Source organism: Poecile atricapillus, chromosome 8, assembly GCF_030490865.1.
Source record: "Poecile atricapillus isolate bPoeAtr1 chromosome 8, bPoeAtr1.hap1, whole genome shotgun sequence".
Taxonomy (NCBI): domain Eukaryota; kingdom Metazoa; phylum Chordata; class Aves; order Passeriformes; family Paridae; genus Poecile; species Poecile atricapillus.
The window spans coordinates 20,384,778-20,412,635 of record NC_081256.1 but is presented as its reverse complement, the minus strand read 5'-3'; the positions used below and the strand labels follow the sequence as shown (position 1 = coordinate 20,412,635).

General features: G+C 41.4%; 1 protein-coding gene across 1 annotated transcript in view; it reads left to right on the top strand.

The window, feature by feature from the left end:
- Positions 1 to 27,858, top strand: part of USP13 (ubiquitin specific peptidase 13) — a 48,731-nt gene that overhangs the window by 11,192 nt on the left and 9,681 nt on the right. Inside the window, exons 3-15 of the mRNA XM_058843610.1 lie at positions 1,622 to 1,682; positions 10,767 to 10,888; positions 11,288 to 11,430; positions 11,622 to 11,806; positions 16,278 to 16,372; positions 17,964 to 18,151; positions 19,649 to 19,720; positions 19,983 to 20,076; positions 23,276 to 23,401; positions 24,655 to 24,808; positions 26,103 to 26,277; positions 26,643 to 26,731; positions 27,086 to 27,208. Of these exons, the coding sequence (XP_058699593.1) occupies positions 1,622 to 1,682; positions 10,767 to 10,888; positions 11,288 to 11,430; positions 11,622 to 11,806; positions 16,278 to 16,372; positions 17,964 to 18,151; positions 19,649 to 19,720; positions 19,983 to 20,076; positions 23,276 to 23,401; positions 24,655 to 24,808; positions 26,103 to 26,277; positions 26,643 to 26,731; positions 27,086 to 27,208 (1,627 nt within the window). The remainder of the gene's footprint in view (positions 1 to 1,621; positions 1,683 to 10,766; positions 10,889 to 11,287; positions 11,431 to 11,621; positions 11,807 to 16,277; positions 16,373 to 17,963; positions 18,152 to 19,648; positions 19,721 to 19,982; positions 20,077 to 23,275; positions 23,402 to 24,654; positions 24,809 to 26,102; positions 26,278 to 26,642; positions 26,732 to 27,085; positions 27,209 to 27,858) is intronic.

The following is a 27,858-nucleotide window of genomic DNA, read 5'->3' as shown; positions in this document are numbered from 1 at the left end:
TTTCAGTGATTTCTGACAAGGTAAAAAAATACTGACAGGTTATGGGTATTTCAGGAGTATTAAGCATCTTCAATTCTGATGTATTTGTATTTGGAAAAATCAAACTGAAATCACTGTCAGCCTGAGTTAAATATAAACACTCCATGTGATTTCTTTCTCTTTGAAATCTCTAGTCAAGTATCACACTTGGTGATATCAGAATTCAACTGGAACTTCCTAGTATTGGAAAATATTTTGTTTTACTTCTGGAAATATAGTCCTTGGAGAAGGTGTAATTTATTCATAATGTATTTGCAATTGGTTTATGTTGTTTCTTGCTACTGCTTTTAAGAAGATTTAAAATACATTTAAAATAGATTCCTAACTACTTCCTTCCCACTTGTTAAATTCCAGAAGCATTAAAGAAAGAAATGTTCTGCATGTTATTTTCAGTTCATTGAGGAATTTTTATTTTTATTTTAACTGCTGGAGTTGCAACCCTGACTTTTCCCTAGGGCTTTTCTATGTGGATAATGGATTCTGTTCTTGAATGCAGCCAAGGGGGTGTTTGTCAGCATCTGCTCTTTCTAAGAATGGAAAATTTTCCTATGATGTGTAAGACCTCACTGATGATTAAAGCAGTTTGCTTAGGCCAAAGCTTTATTTACATGGTGAAGGGAACCACCCAAAATATGTGACCCTTTTGCCTGGAAGGGGCAGAGGCGAACATGAACTTTCCCTGTAGGCTGACGGGTTCTTGGCTGGTTTCTCTCCACCTGTTGTTTCCCAATATTATTATTTAAAAAAAAAAAAAAAAAAAAAAAGAAGAAAAAGATGCCTAACAACCTTGCCAGTTACACTAACATTGCACACTACATCATGCATCATGTTGGCACCAAATAGCCACAGAGGCTTTTTTGATTTAATTTGATTTAATAGTGCCGCTTAATCAACAGCTTAAGGAGTAAGTGCACTGACCTCAACATTTCCTCAGTTAGTTGTTTTCCCTTGTAGTCTGAGGTATTCTGAACTGGAAGAGTAGTGAAACTTAATCTCATTTGGAAGTTACTCTTTTCTGCTGTGGTGCTTAAATTAAAAAGTACAATCAAATCCCCCGCCAAACAATTGCTTGAGTGTTGTTGAGTTTCTCCCACAATTTCTAATATTTAGAAACCATGGTGGTAATTTGGATTAATGGAAGCAGGGCATTTTTTTCTGGATAGAAGAAAATGAACCGGACTAACAGATCAAAGTGAAGTGGTCCTACTGGAATTAGTTATGAAGGGTTGAATCCTTTATGCAGATAATAGCCTTTTCTTCTCTCTAATTCAGCTTTAGTCATTGAGAAATACTGTTGGGGATCTAGTGAGAAGTGCTGGGTGTCCCTGTCTTGGTGCAGACCAGCTGTTACCTGTGGTGGCTGTGAGACACCCTCTGATGAACAAGCCAAGAGTGAAGGACTCAGGTGGAGGCTCCCTCACTCCCTGGGGATGGTGGGCAGTGCAGAGTCCCAGTGCCAGAGGTGAGCAAAGAGCATTTACGTTCTTGCTCATCAAGGACTGTGATTTGATAGCAGGGGTTAATGCAGATTTGCTGTTGTCTCCCTTGATGGATTTTTAATTGTTTCTTTCTCTCTTTCCAGAAGGTACCAGGAGCATCTGGTGGAGCTTTACCAAAAAGGAGGAATGCTAAGCTATTTTTAGGTATTGTGAGCACCTGCTTTCATGCAGTCCTTTTCTGACCCTATCTGCATGTGGACTTGGGTTCTGCCCACCATTGTGTCTGGCTTTGGGGCTCCTTTTGGGTTTTCCTTTCCTGCTGTTTGTATTGGTTTTCTTTTTAACTTTTGGTTCTAGATTTTGAAGTTTTTTAAGGCAAATAAGTAATTCTGAACAATTTTGCTGCATATTGAGAGATGTGTGTATATGTACATGAAACCTTTTAATGTAAAATAGATCCTCAACTACTCTGAAACAGCCTAGACTTTGAAAGGCACTTCTTTGCTAATTCTGTCCATTCTTTCTCTGTAATTTCCACCAAGCACTCTTTTATTAAAATGTTGACCCGTATTTAATGTTTAGATATATTAGGGCCTCAGTGTGGCTCTGTTCTGCTCAGCAGCTGGTCATAGGAAGGGTTGTTACCATTTTTAAGTTGCTGTACAGGTAAATGATCTTCAGTAATGTTGTGGTCTCTCCAGTAATGAATGCAGCTGCACCTACATCATGAGCATCTCTAATTCTGTTATGTCCACAGTTCTATTCCCTTGCTTCATGGAAAGCAGTTTTCTTACCATGCCTGTATCATCCAAAATCCATTTATTCAGATTACTCAGAAAACCTGAGGGACTCATAAATATGGATGAGGAGAATGTGATGAAAAGCCTGTATTTTCTCTTCTCCCACAGCTTGTGGTATTTCTCCAATTCATCTATTATTTATTGTCTCTGTATTAATAGTGAATAGTGAATTTTTCTTCAGGTAATGAAAAGGTGAAATGTTTTCTTTACAATTGCTAGCTCTTATGGCTAACGAGAAACAATAGAATTAGCTTCTGTTGGAATTGCTTTGATCTGTGGAATGTATCCCTAAGAGGCCTTTGCAGATTGTGATTTATTAAATTGTTGTTGTTAATGTAAGTAAGTCTTGCAAGGAGGGCTGAGAAAGAAAAAAGACTGAAAATGAGCCATAAAAAAGTTAAACTTGTAGGAAGAGACTGTTACATTGCAGATGCTGCCCTAAATGCCATTTACGGCCAGTTTACATTGAAAATCATGATTGTCACTGGATGTTTATAAAATAATTGTTTCAGAAACAAAGCTGGGCAAACCAAACAGTGCAGCAGTGGTTGTCCAGTGTTAGCAAAGCGAGTGTACATATGAAGTACAAAAGCACATTCAAATTTTGTTCTTGCTGGTCTTCTGCATACACCTGAAGGCTCTTGTCACTGAAGTATGCCAGCATGCAGGGTACTGGCAGAGTGTCTCTGATGTGAAATCTCTGTTGAAATCCTCAAATTACACCCCTGTGCATGAGCATTTTGTTCCCTCTGAGTAGGTCTTGAGCAGAAGTTCCAAGGGAGCTCCTGAGGACAGTGCAGTTTTGCTGGGGTGGGTTTAGGACGTGGATCTATCACCATTTAATCCAGCACTTCTGGAATGTAATGCACCTTTGAAAGTGTTTCTCACCTGGTCTGTTGCTCTACTGCAGTCTTTAATGCAGCCCCCGCTGTCTGGGAGTAAACTGGTGTCAGCTCTGCTCTCTTCCTGGAGGTAGTACTTCAATGCTTCCAAATGCTTTGTGTCCACTTCTTGGATCAGCAGATGTTACTGGTTTTGGCCATGCATAAAGCAAAGAACAAAGAATTATTCCTGTCCTTGTTCATAGCTGAGGAAATGAAAGCACAGAGAGGTATTTGATCATTTTGCATGTGGCAGCAGCAAAATTTGGTGTCTTATCTCTTAATGCAACATATTTTTCATTGGTTTAGAGCTGCTGATCTCATCTAAACATGTTGTTTTAATTCTGTCTTTCTCATTGTGACCTTGGGCACCTATCACAGAATGGTTGAGGTTGGGAGGGACCTCTGGAGATCATCAAGTCCAATCCCCTGCTGGAGCAGGTTCATGTAGAACAGGCTGCACACGATCCTACCCAGGCATATTTTTAATATCTCCAGAGAAGGAGACTCCACAAGGTCTCCCAGCAGCCTGTTCCAGTGCTCTGTCACCCTCAAAGAAAGGAAGCTTTTACTCATATTTAGATGTAACTTCCTGCATTTCAGTTTGTGCCTGTTGTGCCTTGTCCTGTCACTGGGCAGTGCTGGGAAGAATCTGGCCCCATCCTCTTGACACCTGCCCTTAAGATATTTGTGTGCACTGAGAAGATCTCCTCTCAGTCTCTTTTCCAGGCTGAACAGGCCCAGCTCATCCCAATAAGAGAGATGCTTCAGTCCCCTAATTATCTTTGTAGCCCTCCAGTGCACCCTCTCCATCAGTTCCTTGTCTTTCTTGGGCTGGGAAGCCCAGAACTGGATGCAATACTCCAGGTGCAGCCCCACCAGGGCAGAGTGGAGGAGGAGGAGGATGATCTCCCTTGATCTGCTGGCCACACTGTTCCTAATGCCCCCAGGACACTGCTGGCCTTCTTAGAGGACACAAGGGCACATTGCTGGCTCATTATCCTGGCTGATACAGCCCAGGTATGTGACCTGCCAACTAGGGTTTGCCCTGGCAGACAAAACCAGACAAGGATCAGTGGCTAACTCCAGCATTCCTGTGTTTCTATGTGTCTGTCTATAATTCCCTGAAGGCCCAGAGATTTAAGCTTTGTGTACAAAGTCAATCCAGTTTGGGCATTTGTTACATTGCTTGTTATAATCCTCTTTGATGTAAAACTATTAAAGATACTAAACCCTTTTCAATCTCCTTAGTATTAGGAAAACATCTTTTGGATGCTCACTGATTACTTTCTAGCACTGCTGCTATCTAGTAAATGCAATAGAAACACAGGCTGCTTGGGCCAGTCACCTGCAATATTTATCTTTCCCTAAACATGGAAAGGTTCACAGCAAGGTGTGTGTGCATGTGCACATGTGCATTAGGTTGTGAGCATGTTTTGGTCTGGTTTTCTTTGGAGAAGGCTGGGGGAGTGTTGGCTGTGAGTGTTCTGTGTAATCAGGAAGCATAACAGCATTGTTGATTGAAATGTATGAACTGCCTTTAATCTGTCTGGTTTAGGTGTTGCTAGACAGTGTAGACATGACAGCTTCAGCTCAGGCTGTGCAATGTTTCAGGGAATTTGAGGTGATATTTAAAGCAGACTGTCTGTCTTACTCAGTGACTTACGTGTGAATAAGAAAAACTCGGTTAATGGGGTGTACTGGGATCATCGTTATGAGCTTCTGGTCAAAAGTGGCAGCAGAATTAGGGGAAAGATTCTTGTGCTGAAGGGATTGGAGGTCCAGTTTTTACCATAGCTACCAGCAGAGTCCTCCTGAACATGTTATACCAGGAGTTATCAGGAGAGTCTTTTCAGCATGTTCTAATTGTGAAGAATTAATGCATTGTAAGTGGTCTGGAAAGGGATTGAAAACTGAAGAAACGGAGTTTGCTGGTTAATTTAAAATTACGTAAGAGATTAAATCTGAAAGTGATTTTTAAGGTGTTGTTGAGAAACTAAATAATAGATGAAGTAGTTGAAAGATGCAAAGAATACAAGAGAGGTGCTTGGACTGTGTGTGCACAGGGATGTGGTCCAAGTTACCTGTTGCTTCTCAGACAGGCGGTTCTGGGAGAGAGATGAGGCAAATGATTCTCTGAAATGTCAGTTCAGTTGTCAGCAGCAGTGGGAGGTTTAAGTGGAAAACCAATAAAGCAACACTTTGTATTTTGTTCTCTATCATTTTGCTTTATAAATAGGAAGTGAACCTCTCTTTTGAATAGTGAAGCTGCATCTCCAGTATCTCCCTCTATTTTTGCCTCCAAAACTAAGTAGCAAACACCATTACCCCTCATCCCCAGCAGACAAAACCCCTTAGGTGGATATTTGAGCTTCTGCATTGAGGGAGGAATCACCCCAGTTTTGCCTGGTTCTGGTGCCCTCTTCCTGAGCATCTGTTGGTCCATGCCAGAGCCTAGACTTTGCTACACAGAGCTGGCAGAGTGACTGCATTAAAACTTGTCCCTAGACAGATGTCCTGTCTCAGATTGGTTACCAGAGCATCATCTGCCAGTGCAGCAAGCTGTGGCAGCTCTGTTTTGAGCAAAGTCAGGGCTAACTCAGACCATCATTTAAAAGTGTTTCGAAGTCCTGACAAACAGCTCTGCCAGCAGATCTGTGATTGCTGCTGAGAAGAGTGTCTGTGACACACAGCACGTCTCAGGAGACCTCGGAAAGGAAAACTTCCACTTGGAGAGTCTGGGAGAACTTGTAAACTTGCTGAGCTTTTCTTGGATGGCACCTCCCTGCTGATGGCAGTGGATGGACTCATGGCTACTATTTCCAAGTGTAAAGACCACTCCTAAGAGTGCCTGTACCACATTTGACCACAGCTTCACTTTGTTCTCCCAGGTTTCATAGGCAGGAGCAGAACCCTGTTTGCAGTAAGGATGTTTTTGGAGGGCTTCTGAAGGGGGATTTTACCATGAGTGGTTAAAGTTTATGTGAGTAAGCAGAAACAGAGTATCCATATCTATAAATGAAAAGTTGTGACATAGGAGAATTTAATCACTTCCTGACATTGTTTTTGCAATTTAGCCCAGTAAAATAGTGCAAAATCCCCAGCAGGAGCAGTAGTACTGATTAGCTGTTGCTTTTTAGCTTTGCTGTGTATGCTTCAATTGAGTATAGGATGGTTAGCAGATACCTTACACTAATACAGTCTTAATAGTTTTCAGGTTTGGGTAGAACTGTGAAAATTAGACTAGGCTAACACAGATTAATTGTGCTGTCAAAACAGTTGTGAATTTGAATTTTCGTGGTTTGGTTTGCTTGCTTAACGTATGACTGTGCCAGAAATGCATGGGATGAGGTCTTACCTAGCAATAGGAACAACATAAAAATGCTTTGGAGATGTAGCAAACAATTTGAATGTTCTTTTACAAGTAGTGAATCAGCCAAATGATCCTTGTAGAAAGTTTTACTTTTCATTTTTCTGCGAAGGAAAACGTTATGACTGGAAAGTAATTAAAAAAAAAAAATTCTTCTGTTTCATAATTCATCTGATGAAGTTAATATTTTGAATGTGCCTGAAAACAAATTGACTGAGTAGCTTACAGTTTTCAAAGTGCTGGTGCTGCAATTCACTATTATTTAAAGGCTTCAGGAAGAAATAAATTGATTAAAGACCCAGGTCTCCACTTCCAAGTCAATACAAATTTGTCCATTGCTTTCAGTCAGAGCAGGATCAATCCCAGATTCTTAAGATGTCTTTCTAGGGTTTCAAAATGAGTTGTAGACTCGCTAGTCAACATCCTCATTCCATTTTCAGGTTTGTATTCCCTTTCACACGCACACAGACACACCCATGTGCGCAGGAAATCCTGCTTGGGGGTCCTGTCTGGAGTCTTTTCTGCCCCCTATTATTAGTGCAGTCAGTTGGTAACTTGTCTAAATCTGATCTGGACACATCCACTCCTTCTCTTCCCCTCTGCTGGGTTGGTTACATTACAGTAGTGTCTCTCCCAGCTGCTGTTTTCAGTCAGCCCAGCAGCAGCACATTCTCACCCTCGCTTGGTGATGCCTTGGGAGGTGCAGTAAATTTACTCTACTGACCACTCGCCCAAAATAACAGCGTCACTTGAGCCTCTGCTTTGAGGTGTCTGCTGCTTTGCTTTGCCTGTCCTCCTGGCCTCCCCAAACAACAACCTGTGGATACTTTGTTTTGGTGGCCGAAGAGCTGAGCTGGGGCTCTCAGGAAGCACCAGAAAGGTGTTACTCCACTGGAAGGGAAACAATGCCCTGTGGATGTTGACCATCAAGCTGTCACTCTGTGGCAGGATTACAGACTGGCTGGTTGTCTTGTGGTTCAGTCTAAGAACTAAGTAAAGCCTTTTATCCTGCCTTCTACTCACAGTGCATCTTGGAAGAACATCCTTGATCAAGAAGCAATTTTGGATGAAGTATAGTGCTTGAAAGTTCATACTTTTCAGTGTCCTTAGTGATAGGGTAATTTTTAATAAAATATTCTCCTTTTGCATGTAGATTTCACCCTATTCCTCTTTCCTGTAGTTACTCTTAATCCTTCCTACAGTTCTGCACTAGGAACTATCTGCAGACTGCACATGATTCCCAGTGGCTTCAGGGTTAAATTCTGTCCACATTTATTGTGGGCTCCATTACCTTCTAAAGTGACAGTCATCTGTTTTTATTATTTCTGCCCTCATGCCTCTGCAGCCTTGCACAGGCCCAGAAAATATAATGCAGGTACAATTTCTTACTAAACTTAACAGCTATGTCTGTCAGCACACACAAGATGTAAAATGAGTGGTTTTTACTAGATGTAAAAATGAGTGGTGATCTGGGTGTTTTCAACTGATATCATTAAGGCATCCCTCTGAGTGTCCCTAAAAGGGATTAGTTTATATGGTCACCTGCTCTGTATGGAGGGATTTCAGTCTGTGACCTTAGAAGTCCATTCCACTTTCATGTCTGGGTCTGGACCCTGAGAAACTGTCTCCAGAGTGATAAGGCAGTGCCTTTTAATTCCTGATCAGAGGGAGTAGGTGTTGGGTGGAAGTGTACCAGTTTTAGGTGGTCACCTTCAAAAGGGGAATTTTAAATCCTCGTGGTGTTTCCCAGGACTGTTAAGAAGCTTCGTGCATCCTTCTTTAAAAGAACAAGTGTGGTGCTGCCATATTGGTGTGTCAGGCAGAAAGAGTCCCATGCTGATGGGACACTGTTTTCTGCTGTTCTGCTGATACGGACGGCATGAAGCCTGAGGAGGTAAAAAGGGTTCCCTTCCCTTCCCTTCCCTGCCTATTGCACACAGGAGGCTGGTGTCCTTAGATGACAGCAGATGATTGCTAATAGGATACTCTGTCTTTCATCCCTGGATCACTGGTTCAGATGCAGGTCAGGGCAGCAGCACTGAAGTCTCTACCGTTTGGCTGCTGTCTGGCTTAGGAGATGAGCTGCAGTGTGTGGCTGAATTCTGAACTCAGGCTGCATATCACTGCTGTTTCTGTAAGGGGAATGCAGGTGCTTTAAGGTAATGTTCATGGCACAAGGCAGTGAGGATCAGCAGGTGTCACACACGTCCCCAGATCCTGCTGTGAGCTGGTGCCAGGTTCCCTCTGGTGGCTGAGGCACTGTGTGACCACAGCTCTGCAAGAGCCTTCACTGCCTCCAAACCTGGCTGAGCACACACTGAGCTTTCATCCTCTCTGAGGAGCCTCTCTCCTATTTAGGTGCTCAGGACTTTTGGCTTTGTTATGCTGGCCACCATCAAATTTCTAGCATTAAGTGAAAATTCCCTGTGATGCATTGCTGTATGCGCCATCAGCTTGGAGATTCAGTTTCCTTGTTCCACAGAGCAGAAGAGCTGTTAAAAACTGCATCTGTGGAGATTCACTCCTGTATCAAACACAGGACTGTGGCACAAACTGAGAAGGAAGCCTGGAGTAAAGTGAGGTCTCTGGTTATCTTTATTATGCAGCAATAAGGGAAGGGATCATTATGGAAATAGCGTGATTTGGGGAATTAATAATGAATTAATACGTTCTCTAAAAATGTCGTGCTTTCAGTATGAGAAAATGTTCTTGCTTTTGTGTCTACGTTGAGCTGATGAGAAAGGGTTTTTTTTGGTTGCTGGTGAGAGAGAGTTCATGTTGCTGGAAGTCACTGACAGTGGGTGTTGTCACCTCAGGGCTGGCTGGTGCAGCAGGTGAGCCAAGAGCTGATGTTCCTCTCAAGAGCTGTTCTTTCCAGGTCAAATTAAAATATATTTTGATACTTGTTTTATCATTTGGGTTGCTCAGTCTGTTACTGCTCACTGGATAAAAAGAGAGCTCAGTTTTCTGAATCTGGCTTCTGTCATCCTCACTTCTCTCCCAAACATAGATTTGAGATTTCAGGCATTCCCTGGGTGCAGTGGTTGCTGCCAATGCTCGTTTAGGATCGAGTGACTCATTAAGCATCTGCTTGTACTAGGGGGGAAATTAAGAGCCAGCTTTGACTACTGCTAACACATCTCTTTTTTTGGTTGAACCTTATTCTGCCAGTGAGTGGTACATCAGAATACAGTGGATCCCACATGTTTGGATGGGAGAAGGATCCAGAAAATCCCATCATTGTCTAGGCAATTCTTGCAGTCAAATCTTGTAAAATTTCTGACACGTGCATGTTTAGTCTTAACTTTTTCATTTGTCCTTGGAAGAGCAGAGCAATATTTTAACTCAGTCTTGTCACTGTGTAATAATTAATTGATAATTATATTTTTTCATGGAGCTGGAGACACAAACACTAGCCATTTAATTCCCAGTATAATCTCCTGCTTCTTTCTGGGTCCACATATTTCTGGTCAAACATTTTAGCTGATGGTGCTTGGTCAAGGCTCATATTTAAGAAAAGAAGTAGTTCGTACACTGGAAGAAAAATGTACACAAACACTGTGGAAGGCTTGATCTTAAAAGGAAAGCTTTAGTAGCTAATGAGTGCTTTTTAAATAGATAGTTGTCCTGGTGAAAGAGGGGAGTTAGTAAGAGAGGGATGTTGTTGGTGTTACTGTACTTGCTGTAGCTATTTAAGACTATGGATGAGACACAGGAATACTTCCAGCCATGGACATCTTTATGGGAGGAAAGGCCACAAGTTCAAGATGGATGGGAGCCACAGCACGTTTCAGCCAGGTCTGTGATCTGGGAGATATGGGGTGCTCTTTTTATTTGTCCTCTGCAAGCTGGGCATGTGCAGTGTGACCTGGTCTCCATGCTTTATAGCATTTCAAGATTGTGGGTAAAATGCACAGCAGTATTGCATCCTGATTTTGTCCAAAAGGAGCAGAATTTTGTTTGCTGCTTTGCAGAATGTGATGTCTGCACTGCTTGCAGAGAGGCCAAACCAACTGTATCTGTAATTGGGGATGGCATTAAGTGGAGATTTTGGTCCTCAGAACATTCTCTTGCAGGATGGTGAGATTTCAGTTTAGGTCAGGATTTCACAAATATTTCTATCCAGAGAAACCACTGGCTGATGCCAGGCAAGCATTGTTTATAGTGGCACCCCCATTACAGTTTTGGAACCTTGATCATGGGACAATCTGCTAACATTCCCCATCCTGTTTTCCAGATCTGGAGATAAGCAGTGATCTCAACAGTGATGACTTTGAATATGAGGATGAAGCAAAACTTGTTATCTTTCCTGATCACTATGAAATCTCATTACCCAACATAGAAGAGCTACCAGCGCTGGTCAGTGAGTGTGTGGGAGTGGTTGTAGGAATTGCCTGCTGTTTCTGTTTTTATCAAGATGGTGCCTTGTTTTATGTGCAGTGCTTGTTTGGACATCAAGATCTTTACCAGCTATAATAGAGTGTCAGTAATTTTTAAAAGTTTCTTAGATTTCCTTCCATCTCCTCTATTCTTTCCCTTATTATGGTGCCAGCTTGTCCGAGGAAAGTTCACATAGTACACATGCTTACTGTCCTGCTAAAATAATGACGACAGTCTAAAAGATTAGATGCATATTTGAGTATATAAATAGTCCTACTGATAAGCAGTTCTGTATGTGGTTAGCAATAGGCTGAATGCCAGGTTCTGTCCAGTCACTGAGTTGTGTGAGGCTTTGACTGACATCCATTTGTCTTCCAGGTGACGATAGCTTGTGATGCACTCCTCAGTGCAAAATCACCCTACAGGAAGCAGGAACCTGACTCCTGGGAAGAAGAGCTGCAGGCATCTAAACATGCTAAAACACTTGTGCAGTTAGACAATGGTGTTAGAATTCCCCCAAGGTGAGGGCAATAAGGTTTGTTCCTTGTAGGCTCTCTAATTCAGTCCAGGGTAACTCAGCTAAAGGCAGGGACTCAACTCATGATTCTGTTGTGTGTCTCTGGGCTGGGTGTGTGAGCTGGTTTGACCTGCCATAATGGGAAATACAGAACTGGCTCCTGCCTTACACATCCCTGCTGTTTCTCCCTCACAGTGGTTGGAAATGCTCCAAGTGTGACCTGCGGGAGAACCTGTGGCTGAACCTGACCGATGGTTCTGTGCTCTGTGGGAAGTGGTTCTTCGATGGCAGCGGGGGCAATGGACATGCCATGGAGCACTACAAGGAGACAGGTTATCCCCTGGCAGTGAAGCTGGGAACCATCACTCCTGATGGAGCAGGTCAGCCACGTGGCATGTTCTGACATGAGGTACCTTCTGTGCATGAGAATGAGAATATCTATTACCAACTGGATTTGTGCTTCTAGTGCAAATGTTTGAGAGTGTGAAAGGAAACTCTGTGAATCTGTGAATGTTGATCAGGGTTGAGGGGAACAATGAACACTCCATTCTGAGAAAGTCCATATCTGTTTTAGATTTTCTATATTTTTGGAGTGTTTGCATAATACTAAGCTTATAACTTAAGAATGGTGTTAGTCTGAAACAACAGAAGCTAGAGAAACAATATTTTTTAGTTCTGCTACATTTCCTAGGGCAAATGGTTCAACTTTCTGTAACAAAGAAACAACAACAGGGTAAATGAGCTTTTTAAATTTAAAAGTCTGTTTGTAACAGCATGTATGGGTTACTTAATCACAGTGGAAACTATTTTTCCTTGTTGAACAAAATGTTGCTGAAACAGTCTAATGAACACTCATCTTCATGGGGCTGCTGTGATGCTCATTTGTAAAATGTGTGATGATCTTGAGAGGGGAAAAAAAGCTGTAGCTGTATCCTTGTTTGCATATTCTCCAAGTGTGATGTTCTGCAGTGTTGCTACGGAGGGGATTATGGTGAGGATTAGATGGAATAAAAACATGAGGAGCTGAAAAAGTCATAAGCAAAGAGATCTTTTGTTGCAGCTGCATGGAGAAGTAAAAATGGAAGAACACATAGCATGATTATATTTTGGCTTTAGTGCTTATGACTACAGAGATGAAAAATTGCTGTTTAGAGCAGCCCCTTTTTTTTAACAAGCATCATTTGAGAGATTTTCTAAGTCCTATTCAGTGTTGAGGAAAGGCGACTGTAGTCAGATTCAACCAGCTGTGCCACAGAAACACTAAGCAAAGACAGTTTTTCTCCCAGATGGAATGTTATTTCCTTGCATGAGCCTGGTCTTGGATAATTTCTATCCAAATCCCTCAGTTTTTGAAGGTGTTTAGGATTTTTCCTGCTGTACGTTTCAACTGTATCTACAAAACAAACAGGATATTCTGTAGTGTTTTTTTTACAGATTTTTTTCTTTTCTTTCCCATCTTTAGCAGCAATACTTGTTTCCTTATGGCTTGTGTCCTTGTGCCTCCCACTGATCAGCTGCTTCCTCTCTTATGTGGCCTTTGGGATAACAAAGGACAGGCTGTCATCCTTCCCTCTGAATGAGAGGCACCAGCTGTTCTTCACAGACCTTTGTTCTTCTGGATGATGTTTACTTGGTTTCCCTATAGAAAAGTCTTCCCTCCCCCAACCTTCCTTGCTCCTTTTCAGCAATTATTTTGTCTCTGATCTATATTTCTGTAGTACTCATAACCCCTCAATGGGGCTAGATGGGTGATAGATGAGCTTCAGGAAAGAGGCTTTGTGGCTGATGGTGACACAAAATCTGTCCCTTTTCTGCTTCCCTAGGTTAAAGGTGAAGAGGTGATGGTACAGGAGTAATAAGAGCCAGTCCCTGTCCTGACATAATTTATTCCTTTTTCACACCATCAGGAAGAGGGAGGAGGTGGTGCCAGTATTCCACTGTACCCTACATGTACTCAGAGGACAGCTCTTTGTCTTGCCCTGAGAAATCTGTGCTGTGTACACTATGAAAGGTTCCTGAGGCATTAGCCCCATTTTGTAGCATTCTGTCAGCAGCCACATCTGGGATCAGGGCAGAAGTTGAACCACGCTTCTCTTCCACTCTTGTACCTGGAGCAGGATGCACCAGGGAGTCAGAAAAGTTCTTTTCCTCAGTAGGCTGAGAGCTGGGCAGACTGTGCTACCTGCTGCCTCTCTTGACAGTGCCACTAGATTTTATTTCCAGTCACTGTGAGGTTGCCTGTTTGGAAGAGATTGAGGCATGGAATTGGGCACTGGCAGTGGGAAACCCCTTGTGATCCATGCTTGAAGGAGCTGCTCTGTGGATGCTAATCTTAGCAGCTGTCAGACAGTTTTGAGGGGATCCTGAGCTACTTCTTTCTTTAGGAACAGTGTTACCATTGCCTGTTACCATCTAAATAGGAAGGAGAGATGTCTGCACAGTCAGAACAGGTGTAAATCTTGAGCTGTGGAAGAAAATGAAGTCAAGTAGCATTGACATTTTAATTTTCTTAAACTAATGTGAATCATAATGACAATTATCAGGAAAAAGTTTTCTACTCAGGAGATGGCTGGGCACTGGAAAAATATCCTCAGGGAAGTGGTCCCAGAACCAAGCCTGAGTTCAAAATGTATTTGGGCAACACTCTCAAGCCCATGGTGGGATTCCTTTTGCATCCTACACAGCGCCAGGAGTTGGACTGGGTGATACTGATGGCTCCCTTCTAACTCAACGTATTCTATGATTTTTTTTCTCTGTTTAATAATATTCAGTGTTGCCTGTCTCAGATATATCTTGTTAGGCTTTTTCCCCCCTTCCACTCTTCCCTTTTCCCCCTTTCTCACTCTAATGAGACCAATATCACATTTGCTGACTTGTCCACATTCCTCATCTACCAGCGGTCTGTATGATTGCACTGAAGACCTGTGTTTGGCAGATCTTCTGTCTTTGATTTTTTTGAAACAAGTGAATTCTGTCTTTTACCATGAACTTAAGCTACACAGCAGGAAGTACTGAAGGTATGGCATGAGCTGGGCTTGAGCAGAACATTGTCTTGTGTTCCACTTCTGCTCTGGGCCAGTAGTCCCAGATGATTTGCTCTCTGCAGTTGTCAGGGCAGAGGGAAAACAATATCAAAAGCTTTCACATTGAAAGCAGTCACCCAAGCTTAGTTGCTGTGTAATCTCACTCCATCAGGTGTTTGAACTTTTCAGGATCTTCTGGCTGTGCTGTGACCTCACCAGAATACTATGGGAATGTTGTGATGCCAAGTGTGTGGATGAACAGTCGTGTCTTCTGGGTGCATTTGCTACCACACAGTGGAATTCCAGCAGATGGGCAGCTACAGCCACGCACATGCCAGCAAGGTCATGGGCACCAATGCTAATGGGGCATCTGATGGCTGATCAGCAGCTGGCAGCACAGCTCAAAGCACAGCTCCCTGCTCAGAGAGGTCTTCCTTAGGGCTGCTTGATGTTAAAAGTCTTTGAGTTCTTGGCTAACCTTCAATCTATGATTTCGGTGCGGGTTTGGTACTAGCAGAGCTCAAGGAGAATTCCTTTTGTTAAAGGGGATGGGCTGAGTCTGAGCCAGGGTCTGCAGCTGCCAGGAGAGGCTGGGGTAAGAACCTTTCAGAAGTGATATTGGTGCTGTGAACAGCCTTTTCTGTGTTCTTGCTATCTCCTGAGTTTGTTTCTCTTCCTTTCTCCTGGCTAAGCTTTCTCTGCCAGCCTAGGTCTGGTCTTGTGGAGCAAGGTCACTGTGAGAAGCTGCTGGGTGTGAAGGAAACTTGCCTGAGGGAAATGCAGAGAGTCTGGCACAGGGGTTCTGGATTTTGGTATGAGGAGACACCAAAGCAGTCATTGACTACAGAGGTGGAGACCTGATCAGAGAAAAGATGGAAGGCCTGTTCAAGTCTCACAAGTGCATGTCTTATCACTTCTAGTCTTGTATGATGCCTGTAGCTTTATTGTTATTTGTTAAAGTAGGTGAAACCTGCTCTGAACTCTGTGTCATTATAGGACTTGTTAGGTAAACTCTACAAAAGAATGCTTTTATTCTTACTCTTTTTGTCCTTCTTTTGGATTTATTAAACTTGGTTTCATATTGAAAATATCATCATTAGACATACTGCTTCCCTTCACAGTCTGAACTGCCATGCCAGAACGTTTATGGGCTTTTACTTAAGGCTATAAAGGCCCATCTTAGAGAACTGAAATCTAAATCTCCCACACATTAAAGCAAGACACCTCCTTTCTCCCTAATCACAAGGTTAGATTAATCTTGGAAGTCCAATCCAGTGGTGTGTAACCAAAAACACCCTCTTTGTTCTAGTAAAGAATGTCTCTGTTCTTCCTGCATCTCTGTGTGAAAGTGGATTTCTTAAACTGTACTAAAAATTAAAATACTATTGTCCATAGAGAGTTGGTGTGATATACTCACAGCTTTAATGAGTCTGTCTGTATCTAGTAGCTCTACAAAAATTCATAATCTCTTGTAGTCATGCTCAAAAAGTGGGCTGGTTACATATCTGAGAACTTGCATGCCCTGTTCCTTGCTTTCCTTACAAATTTCAGGGAGAGGAAATACTATGATCCCTAGAAATGTTTTTAGGTTTTAATACAGTGGAGGCATATAATTTTTTTAGAGGAGAGTGCTTGAGGTGATTGTGTTAAGATATTTACTGAACTGTGAGTTTGTCTGTGCACTTCTCTGCTGGCCAGAGCCAAACTTGGAGAATATGAATGAGGCATTTTGTTTAGGCAGCCCTGTGCTGAGAATGCTATGTTTGTAAACAAAGAGAAAGGGTAACATTTGATACTGAGTCTCACTGGTTTCTCCCTGCTTTTGCAGATGTCTATTCCTTTGATGAAGAGGAGCCGGTTTTAGATCCACATATAGCAAAACATTTGGCACACTTTGGAATTGATATGCTGCAGATGCAAGTGGTAGGAAATCCATCTTTTATTTAGCTTGTTGTTCACTTGGGGGTGGGGGAGAAACAGGAGAAGAATGACACCTGTAGCTTATTTGTGATTCCTTCAGACAGTTATGACAGTATTCAGTTTTGTAAAGTTCAGCTAGCCAATTTGGGGGTTATTGTCTGAGTTCTGAGTAAATCTTTGCTCTCAAATCCAGAAGTTGCTTTCTGAAAGGGGTTTACATTTTTCACTTTCCCTGTGTGATGTACCATTTATCTTCAAGATGAAAAACCTCTTTCAATTAGAGGAGGATGTCTAGAATATTTCATTTCAGTGAGCGAAGGAAAGCCTATTGCACATGTAAACAGATACAATTCATAAGCAAAAAGAAGCTAAGCAATGGATAGGTTTAAAAGTGGCTGAAAGTTCTTTAGGTAAGTTTCAGTTTAGGTTTTGTCAATAAATACATTGGAAAATGAGAAAAATGCATCCTCTCATGTCTAGAAAACAGCATGGTCAAAGGTGTGACATGCTAGAAAGGGACTGGGGAGGAAAGGATTCTCTGTGTCTATATTAGTAAAGAAGTACTTGGAATAATTTGTGTCTTAGTGGATGTTGATTCCAGTTCTCTTTAAATGATGTAAGAAATCAGAATAGGATATGCTTATAAAGGCAGGTGTGGTTTTTGTGGTTGTGTTAGGTTTTTTTTTTTGTTTGTTTGTTTTGTCGGTTTTTGGTTTTATTTTTTTTAACCCAAGCGTATAACCTAGTATCACTAGATGAAGAACATAAAAATGTTAAAAAGGAACAAACCTTCTACTGGTTAAGTGTAGTTCATCGTACAAGTGGTGAGAAAATGATAATAAGTGAAATGATAGAAAAGAGTAAACTGAGTTTCCAAAAGTCTTCATGATACTAATAATACTTTTGGTATACTAATGTCCTTGCCAGGATCATGAATAAAACGTTTCTTTTATCCAAATCATTCTGGAAAGCCTGTTTTACTCAGAAGCCTTGAAAACCTAGTCTTAGCTGTTGCAAAGGTTTCATCCCTGGTCTTTGGTCTGTACAATTCTTTAAGAAGTGATAGAGTAGTGCCAGCAGTAAATGACACTGCAGTGACCTGCACCTACAGGTTGAAGCCTGAGTGTAAAGGGAAGAAACTTCAGTGTCACAAATTATTGGCTTTTCCCATTTAAAAGAAGAGTTCTTGGATGTGCAGCTTTTCATGTGGTTTGTTTGTTATGAGCAGCTTCTACAGCAGCAGCTATTCCTGGCCATTACAAACAGAATAGGAAAACTGAAAAAATGCAGTGTTTGATGCTGAGGCTTGAGGTCACAGGCCTGAGAGAAGTGAAGCTCCCAGCTGAGACTGAGATCACAACTGGGAGCACTTAAGAGCCAGTGGCTGTGCTAAAGAGCTGAGGGTGTATTGGAGGAACAAACTACTGCCCTTCTGACCTTCATCTTCCCCTACATGCAGGAATTACCTCCCCTTGCCCAATGATTTGGCTCTTCATTTCTTGGAGTATAACTCACAAAGTTGTTGGTGATGATGGCAGCAGCATAATTATGGCAGAAGTTAAAGAGACTAAGATGAAAATCTTGTTGCTTTCAGACAGAGAATGGGCTAAGGGATAATGACATAAAGCCAAGAGTCTCAGAATGGGAAGTGATTCAGGAAGCTGGTGTGAAACTCAAGCCCATGTATGGCCCAGGATACACTGGCATGAAGAACCTGGGAAATAGCTGCTACCTCAATGCTGTCATGCAAGCCATTTTCAGCATCCCAGAGTTCCAGCGAGCGTAAGTAGCTCCAAACTAGCTCTTGTAGCTCTTGTCACTAGCTTCTGAATTCACCAATTTGTTGTTTTTCTAAGAAAAATGTTATTTTAATTTTTGTCTCACCTGCAAACAGGTTTCTTTCAGTCAGCTCAGTGGCTGCTTGGAGGATTTAGTGATTGTTTTGGTCTGTTCTGGAAAAGGCTGGAACACAAAACACAATCTGTCATGGAAATAAAAACTTACTGTCTCAACTTCAGTGCTGAGGAATCATATGCCACCTTGTAAATTTGATGTCTCAGTCTCTGTTTTTTATATGCACATGCAGATATCTCTATTTGCCTGGTTATCATCAGTATCACATTAGGGGGCTTGTACTGGCCTGTGCAGTATCACTGCAGGAGTCATTCTGTGCTCCAGTGTGATTTCTGCCAAAAACTGGCACACACATATTGATATTGAGCCATGCTAGTGAAAAACACTGCACCTGCTGCATGTGGGTCTGGCTAAGGAGGGGAGCTACCAGAGGCACATTTTAATTAAAATTAAAAAAAAATAATGCCAAAAACGGTGTAAATGTATTCTTCCACTGAATAATGAAGAGAGTAAAAGGACAAAAGCACAACAGAAAAATATGAAATACTCCTGACTGATCAAAACTGAACACATCACTCCAAGGAGAGAAGCCTTTTTATAAAGGGCTGTGGTTTGAAATAAAATTCAGAGTGACCTTTCCGTCCGAAGCAGCAGTAGTGTGTGTGCTGGAAGTGAAGGTTTTAGATTTTGGAAAGCCTCCCAGGTTTTCATGTTAGAAATTACCTTCTGGAGAAGAAGAGGGAGAAAACTTGTGTTTATTTTCTTTGTTAGCCAGTACAGTCTGTAGATTCATTAAGTGCTAGCTCTTCTGCCTCCTATTGTTGAAAAATATCAAAATGTACTTTATTAGGGAAGATCCTTTTCCCCAGCATGGTGCTGTGAGTTACCTGGAGGACTCAGTGTCATCAAAATAGTGAATCTTTGATGGGAGAGGGACCAGCACCATGGCCCTACCTACCCAGCCTGTTTTTTCCTGTGCTCAAGGGCAGGAATACTCAAGAGAGTGCTGCTGAATGCTTCACTTTCCAACAGTCTGGCTAGAACAATGTTTTCCTCAGTGTTTTCAGAATTGCTTCTCTTGTGAAACTCAATAGAAACATTCTTTTTACATATTTTGGTCCTGATACAAACCTGAATTTACTTGTTTATGTTGGTTGGGAGTAGAGAGTACACTGGTTCTCAACTCAGCTCTGAGGTTTTGACCAACACTATCCTGCAGCTTTTGCAAGATTAAGGAAGAGAATGTAAATTCCAGATGAACAACACAGCCATATTCTTTATAGCTAGCAGCTTCCAAGTAAAACCTCAATGTCCATTTCTTAATTTCTTTATTATTATTTTTGCATGAAAGAAGCACTCATTGGGGATAGATTGAATCATTAAGCTGCACTATTTGAATGTTTCTGCTTTGTTCTTGCTGCCCAGGTATGTGGGAAACCTTCCACGAATATTTGATTATTCTCCTCTTGATCCAACACAAGATTTCAACACTCAGATGTAAGTGACATTTCTCAGTTATTGACTGGGTCAGGTTAAATAGAATCTAAATGATTTAATGGCAGAGCCAAGGAACACCTTTTCATGAGCTCAGAAGTGAGATATGGCACAGGGGGAATGGGAAGATTTGACCACTTAGATGCAGGTAATGATGATTCATCAAGGAGTCAAAAGCAGTAAACTTCATTTCTTTTGCTTGAAATTGCTTCTTTTCTGTTTTTCTCATGTGTTTGTTTCCACCCCACTACTTTCTTCCTTACAGGGCTAAACTGGGGCACGGCCTCCTTTCAGGCCAATACTCTAAGCCACCCATGAAATCTGAGCTCATTGAGCAGGTGATGAAAGAAGAACACAAGGTATTTGCCTGAGTTTGTACAGCCTGGTAACTAGGTAAAAGTGATATCCTGAGAAAAGGGAACAGGTGCTGGGCATTGAGGAACAGGTGTGGATCCAGCATGGATGGGATGTTTAGCAAGGTGGAATGTGCAGATTACTAAGTCAGGGATAAATTAGTCAGGCGCTATTTGTGCAGCGCATCAAAGCAGGCACTGGTTCTGCTGATGAAGGGCTCTGGTGCTCCAGTGATGTTCACAGAACAAATTTGTTCCAGCAAATGTTCACAGAACTTGCAACCAGTGTTTATCTTCTCTGAGGAACAACAACAACAAGAATGTTATGCAGAGAGTCCTGGAAGCAAACTTCTAAACCCTCTTTAAATTTCTGAAAGAAGTCTAAAGTGCTAAAAAATTGTTTCCAGGAAGTGTCTGACAATACTCCACTTGTTTTCAGGAGAAGCTGTCTAGGTAATGCAAGATTAGGTGGTGCTGGAGGCTTTCATGGAGATGGAGGGGCCATGCATAGCACAGGAATAATGCATGCTTCTGCCACAGAGGGATGGTGGTGGTTGCCATAGAAATAGATATTTTCTTCTACCTTCATCTGTCAGTTGTTGATGTAGGAATTTCTCCTGAAATCAGAATGCTGATAAGATTTTGGACAGACAGAGCGTCTGGTGCAGAGTAGTTTGCACGATCTGGAAGTCATGTGTCCCCCAAGTAATTGCTTTGTACAGTGGCAATTCATTGTTTTGGAACAGCAGATGAATCCTGCTTGATTCCCATGAAATAAAGTGCAAGACTAATCAGCACTCCACTGGGACAAAGGAAAAGTGGGACAGATTTCAGCAAACTCCATACATTGAATTGTGTGTACTGACTGGCTTGCCTTCCTAAACACATGCAGGATGTGACTAGAAAATATTGTGCTGGAAGTTCAAGGATCTGAATCCTTGGAATAAAGCTACACCTCCACGTTTAGCTCAGCAGCCACTATTAGATGAGATACTGAGAACTCTTTAATGACAGATGGTACAAAACTTGTCAGGTTGTAGTAGGCATCTACTGACATTTAGCAGTACTTGTGTGCTGTAGTTCAGTTTAATTAAGCTGAAGTTACATGCATAAAGTTACTTCCTTATCAAGCAATTCATAGCATATATTAGGATTTAAAACAGCTTTTACAGCTTTTGTTCCTTGTTGTATTGATGATTTATTTACAGAAAAAGTCAGATATAGATATTTTCTCTATTCCTTCAAGCATGGAATAAAAATCTATGTTTTTTTCAGGTTGAGGATGCCTTTTTTTTGTTGTTTGTGTAACATTTTAGGCCTTAAATGTTTTTAAGCACTTTGTGTCTATAATATCAATTATTCATTTTACTTTATTCCTTTACTTTTTTTTCCCTTTCTACATGCAAAGAAGTTCTCAGTCTTTCCGAGCCTTTGGAACTCATCCAAAGTTTTGGGGAGTTGTTGCCTGTAAAAGCATTCATATGAGATCTGCAGTGGTCCAGCACAATCTATGTTTAGCAAAACTGTTTTGCAACTGTTGATGGGGAAAGTATGCCAGGTATTCTGTAAATATTCGTGGTGGTGTGGAGTTGAAATTTTTCACCACAGAAATTTAGCCTGGAAATGGCAGCATTTTTCTTGGACCCACTTTAGGATTAAAAAGAGACTGAATGACTAAAGAGTCATCAGCCAGGGCTTGATTTTCTGTTTAGAGCTTTAACATTTCTTCTGGGGTTTTTTTTTGTTTCTTTGGAGGTTTTTTTTGTTTGGTTGTTTTTTTGTTTTTTTTTTTTCTTTCCCTTTTATTGTCCTTGAGGTGAGATTGCAAGATTCAATCCTTTTTTTGCAGACTGTCATGCATGGCATGTCTATCTTCTTCCTGCTCAAGTGGCTGAGTACAAAGTGTGTAGGAAGCAAGGCTTGATTCCAAACTCACTGCATTATACAGCAGGGCAAGTGTGCCACATTCTTGCTTCTGGCATAGGAAGAAGCCTGGGATGTTGTCATGTGAGCTGCTTCATGCAATTCTCTCCCCAGTCCTAGTTTTGATGAAAGGCAGTTGAGGATGCTGAAGCAACCCAGGATGCAGAAATCCCTAAAACATCTTGAGACTCTGTTATAAGGCTGAGGGGAGCCTTTAAGGATCATCTTGGCCTGAGGTGGTTGGTGGTGTACTGTCAAAAATTGAAAAAGCATTTAAAAATGAGAATCTGCTTCTGATTTCAGTGGGTCTGGGAATACTGCACCCTGGCAAAACAAAGAAAAAGATTTACTCTTCTAGTGTGCATTTTATATGACCTCCATTTCATGCTACTTTTTCTATTTTTATATTCATATGACAGTGCAAGTATAGTAAGGAGTGAGATTGACTTTTTAACAGCCTCTGAGAACTCCTAAAGGTTATACTTTTACTTGGATTGTCTAGAGAATTATTAAGTTTCATGTATGGTGAGGGAAAATCTGAGTAGTAGATTCTGACCCCTTCAAAAATGTTATTTAAAAGGCATAATAGCTAGTGTTGTATTGATCTGGAATGGTTGGAGAGGTTCTTAAAATGGTGTAAAGGATTAGAAAGTCAAAAACAGGACTATCTTGGAAGCCAGAGATTTTCTAATTTAGGGCAATTTCCTCCTGATGTAACTGAATGCCCAAAGGCAGTAAGTTAGGGTTTTCAACATGACCAACATCTCTGAAAGTTGCAAATTCATGTTTGCTCTTAACAACCCACCTGGGAATGCATGCTGCACACATTAGTTGTTCTCTGCTTGGTTCTGCACAGCTCTCTGGAAAGGTTTTGTCCTGAGGAAAGCTGCCAGCTGATCCACCAAAGTGCTTCAGTGCTCTGGCACAGGGTTCTGAAAGCAACATCAAATGTTATATAACAATGTAGGCTTTCAGCCTTTCTGAAAATGAAAAACCTTTAAAAACCTCCAGTAATCTCTTTAAAATGCCAATTGCCAAAGGACAGGTAGAGTGAGTGCTGTAGGAACTAAGCCATAAAATATATTCTGACTGCCCCACCCCCTACAATCTTGTTTCAGGACCTTTCCCATTTTTATTAAAATGGAAAAATAGGTGAAATGGAAACTATCATTCCTCCAGTGCCAGAAATGGGCTGTAGATAGATTTAGTGCAGTAACTTTGAGATATTTCATCCAGGTTTGAATAAAAATCCCTTTTTAAAATGTTTTTCTCTTTTATTTAGCCTCAACACAATGGGATATCTCCTCGAATGTTCAAGGCTTTTATAAGTAAAGGCCACCCAGAATTTTCCTCTAACAGACAACAAGATGCACAGGAATTTTTCCTACATCTTATAAATCTAGTAGAGGTGAGAAAATCTGAATGGCTTCTTATTTTTCTGGTTATATTAGGCAATGAAGACAAAACTGTTACATGAGTGGTTCATTTTTTAGTTATGTTATCTTTAGCGCTAGATACGTAGAAGGTGGGACTAATTAAAATGTATTTTGTTTTAGAAACATTTGCTTCCTTAATTCTTCCTCTTCTTTACTTCAGACACTTGCATGACCATGAACAGGGCCAGTGGTGCTGCTAACAAATATAAAGAGGTCAAGCATCACTGTACAGGCTATAAGGTTCATAAACATATGTGACCTTTTAAATTGCTGTTCCTGTTGACCATACCAAAGTTTGTAATGGAATATTAATGAATTGGGTATTATGATTATTATTGTAATTGTTCCAAATTCATATAATTGTTGGGAGCAAATTAATTACCCTGTCCAGCTGTTTTACAAATCCCAGCTGTATGTTGTTGAATCATGGGAGGAAGGATTCCCTCACTGGAAGCAGAGTGGCTGTTTGTCAGTTGAATATTTCTGTATAAAGCTTTAGTTCCACCAAGCTCCAGCTCAGTGCTATGTGTAAAGGAATCATACTGTGAATTTTAATGCTATCTTTCTGAAAAGGAATTTACAAATACATGCAGTTTTGATGTAAAGTATTTCTTGTCTCCCCTTCCTCCCTCGTTTTTCCATTTTCCCCAAGAATCGAGGCTATTTATTCATGTGTTCAGTCTCTAGATGAAGTTACATTTGTATGCATAGTATTCCACATCCCTAAATGCATGTACTGATTATAGGGTGGTTAGAAGAGACTTTTCTGTTTCTTGCCTGATAACAGACATTAACATGAACAACAAAGAGGAGGTATATTATTTGCATGACATTCCCATCTGGATAATGAACTACAAGTTGCTTGTTCTGTTTTAGTGCATATTTAGAGTGGTAGGAGCAATTCTGTTTGCTGAGAGGATGCTCCATGTTATTTATCTGAGCCTTCTTTGCTGTGAATTGCCACCTTCCTACCTTCTGACTCAGTCAGGTTCTTGGGGTACATACCCTGCAAGTTCCTGTGCGTAGACAGATGCTGCTGTGGGTGCAGAAATTGTGGGCTTGAGTGGTTTTCTGTGTATGTGCCAGAGCTCTGCACGCAATCCAGTGTGAGCTCATGTCCCAGATCAGCGTCTTGGTGCTTGCCTTAAAACAGCCAGCAGCTTTTGGGTTTTCTGGTCATTTTAATGATGGCCACAGAAGTGATTTGGTGTAATATTCCTTTCAGAGGAACCCTGTGGGTTCGGAAAACCCCAGCGATGTTTTCCGGTTCCTGGTGGAGGAGCGCACGCAGTGCTGCCAGTCCAGGAAGGTGCGCTACACGGAGAGGGTGGACTACATCATGCAGCTACCTGTGGCCATGGAGGCAGCAACAAACAAAGGTAAAGGAGAAAACTGCTTTGTTTGACCCAGGGGTGTGCCACATTGTGCCCAGAGATGCCCACCAGCACTGAATCTCTTTTGTCCTGGACAGTGAAACAGTTTGTGAAAACTTCATTACAAAAAAGGAACCGAACATACTGGTGAATATCTTTTAAAAACACACACAAAAAATCTCCAAACCCAAACAAACAAAAGCCAAAATCTGCTTTCTGTTTTTTAGCAGCAGATTATAAAGTCTGATATGGTAATAGAAAATAGGGGTGTAAGGTAGTTTGTCATCTATAAATCTGAAATACATAATTTGGACATTCTGCGCTTTAGGGGAGGAGGGAAGGAGAATGAAGTGTTGGATGTTAATTTAATAAGCAGGAGTGTTTTTTCTCATGCCTGTGGAAAGCACCCTTGTTTTTCAAGGAGAAAATGGCTGAGGAGGCTTGAAGACCCTCAGATCTTCCTGCTTCAGGAGCAGGAGGGAGGCACTGACAAGTTGTGGCTGCATCTGCAGTCAGTGGTGAAGAGCCTTGCAGAATAATATAATAGATGTGTGCTTGAGGTAGAAATGAAAGGGGCATCACAGGAACACAAAGGGAGATGTGCCTCTGATTTCCTCCATAATCTGAACATTTAAAATATTTTAAAACCAGAAGGTTCTATTTTGATTGTTTGATGAGATCCTATGAAATACCGCAAGGCAGAGAATTCTACCTACTTTTTATCTAACCTAAAACTACTTGCACTGGACAAGAAGTTTAGGAGAACTTTACATTCTTTGTTCATCAGTTTTAGTGATGACTCTGTTGCTTATAAAAGAACATGTTATTTCCAGGTAATGACTCAGGAGACAGATTAGTTTGTGAATTTACCATATGGCGCTTCTCAGCTTGCCAGTGTCAAGACTTTTTCTAGATCATACATAATCCTGGCCTGTCTAAAAAGTCAGATGACACAGATAGACAGCAATAACTTTCCAAGTCAGATTGAGCTTTGGTATAGTGGGTATGTGGCGTTACTGTTCACACAGGATTTTGGCTGTCATGGCAAAGTTTTCATTGCCTGTGTCGTGGTATTTCCAGTTCTATGTTTTCACCATGAACAGGAACCTTAGAGGTGTGGCTGTAAGTGTAGCTCCTGACTCCAGTGCAGACAAAGAGATTTGATGTCTAGTTAAAAGCATGTAAAAATTTTATTGCTAAGTAGGTTTTTGCATTTCTAAGACTTGCAAAAATAAGCCTGATGAGGAACACATAGCCATGACAATGTTCATTAGCTTCTAGTGTTGTGTGTGTTTCTCAGATGAGTTAATCGCCTATGAATTGAAGAGGCGAGAAGCAGAAGCTGCAAGGAGACCTCTGCCAGAGCTGGTCCGTGCCAAGATCCCATTTAGTGCATGTCTGCAGGCCTTTTCTGAACCAAGCAACGTAGAGGATTTCTGGAGCAGTGCCCTTCAAGCAAAATCTGCAGGAGTTAAGTAAGTGTGTGTCTGGCTGCCTGTTAAAAACAGTGGTCTGTGCTTATCTTGCTACCTGAACAGAGAGGAACACACAGTGAGCTCTGGCATCACACTGCTGTTGGGGCTCATCAGTGTGATGTGCAGATCAAGCCTTGCAAGAGAAGTAATGATGAGCTGGGCAGGAAATTAATTGCTCTCAGTGGTCAGACTCCAAGAAGTGATGCAGTCTGGTTGTTGAGAGCTTGAACTTTAAATGCTTGTAGGGTTGGATCCTTTGCATCAACCAGTGATAGCTCATCTCAGTGTGCATGAGGTACTGAGATCTGTGCTGCTGGGGATTCTGTTGCCTGATTTCAATGAATTGTGTTTCTTGTCCTTCCCAGGACTTCCCGTTTTGCTTCCTTTCCTGAGTACTTAGTGGTGCAGATAAAGAAATTCACCTTTGGCCTTGACTGGATACCCAAAAAGCTTGGTATGTGCTTGTTTTATTTACCTTTCTATCTGAGATAATTAATAAGATGTGCACACTACAATGAGAACCTGACTCAAGTCTTAAGTTTTTACTGTGAGGATCCTAATTGAATCTTCTTCCCTTTTACAAAAAAATTTAACCAAGCCGTCAGGTCTGTGGAGATAAAACACAATTTCATGTAATCTGAGCTAGTTAAATTGTGCTTTGGTGTTCCAAATTTCTTGAAGAACTCTTTTCAGAAGGAGAATCCTGTCTGTACCTTGAGTACCAGAGTCCCCTCTCTGAAGGGGTGGGATGCACCATAAGGTTGTTTTGCTGGCTGCAGAAGCTTAGCCTATTTCTCTGCTTTTGTAGATGTTTCTATAGACATGCCAGATTTCCTGGATATCAGTCACCTTCGGGCCAGGGGCCTCCAGCCAGGAGAAGAGGAACTCCCAGACATTGCTCCTCCCATTGTCATTCCTGATGACCCAAGAGGTATTTACTGACTTATTCTCCCCTTTCCTTATAGCACACAGGGATTCTCTTTAATCTGCACTATTTGGAACTATGAACAAAAACCAAGCTCTGTACTTCTGTAATTGAAGACTCTTATACGACCCCACAGCCTTTTTTCTTCCCTACTGGACAACCCTAGTTCTTCCAGATTTTCTGTTTTGGGCATTTATTGTAGAGTCACAGGGTGTTTAAGAGATCTTAAAGATCTAGTTCCAACCCCCTTGCATGGGTAGGGACAACTTTCCCTAGAAGGTTTGATAATTGATGTTGCTGTCCTTGACTCTCCCCAGAGAACCTTCAGTGCATATCCATGAGTCCCTTGGAGTAAAGTCACTGTGCTCTTCCCAGGTCCAGCACAGTACAACAATGCTGAATACACAAAGGACATAATACACAAAGAGAAAAGCTTTCCAGCGTAGACTAAGAATCTAAATTTTATTAATTTTAAAAATGAAAGAATTGTTAGGCCCTAGCAGCTGTGCCTTCATGCACAGTCCTCTTCTCTGGATGTACATGGGCTGCACAGCCCATTAAAAAAAGCTTTGTCTCAAGGAGAAGATGGCAAAGAGCTGGCTATAATGTTTGTGGAGCCAAAAGAAAGAGGAGTGATTAAAATGCTATGCTTTTTT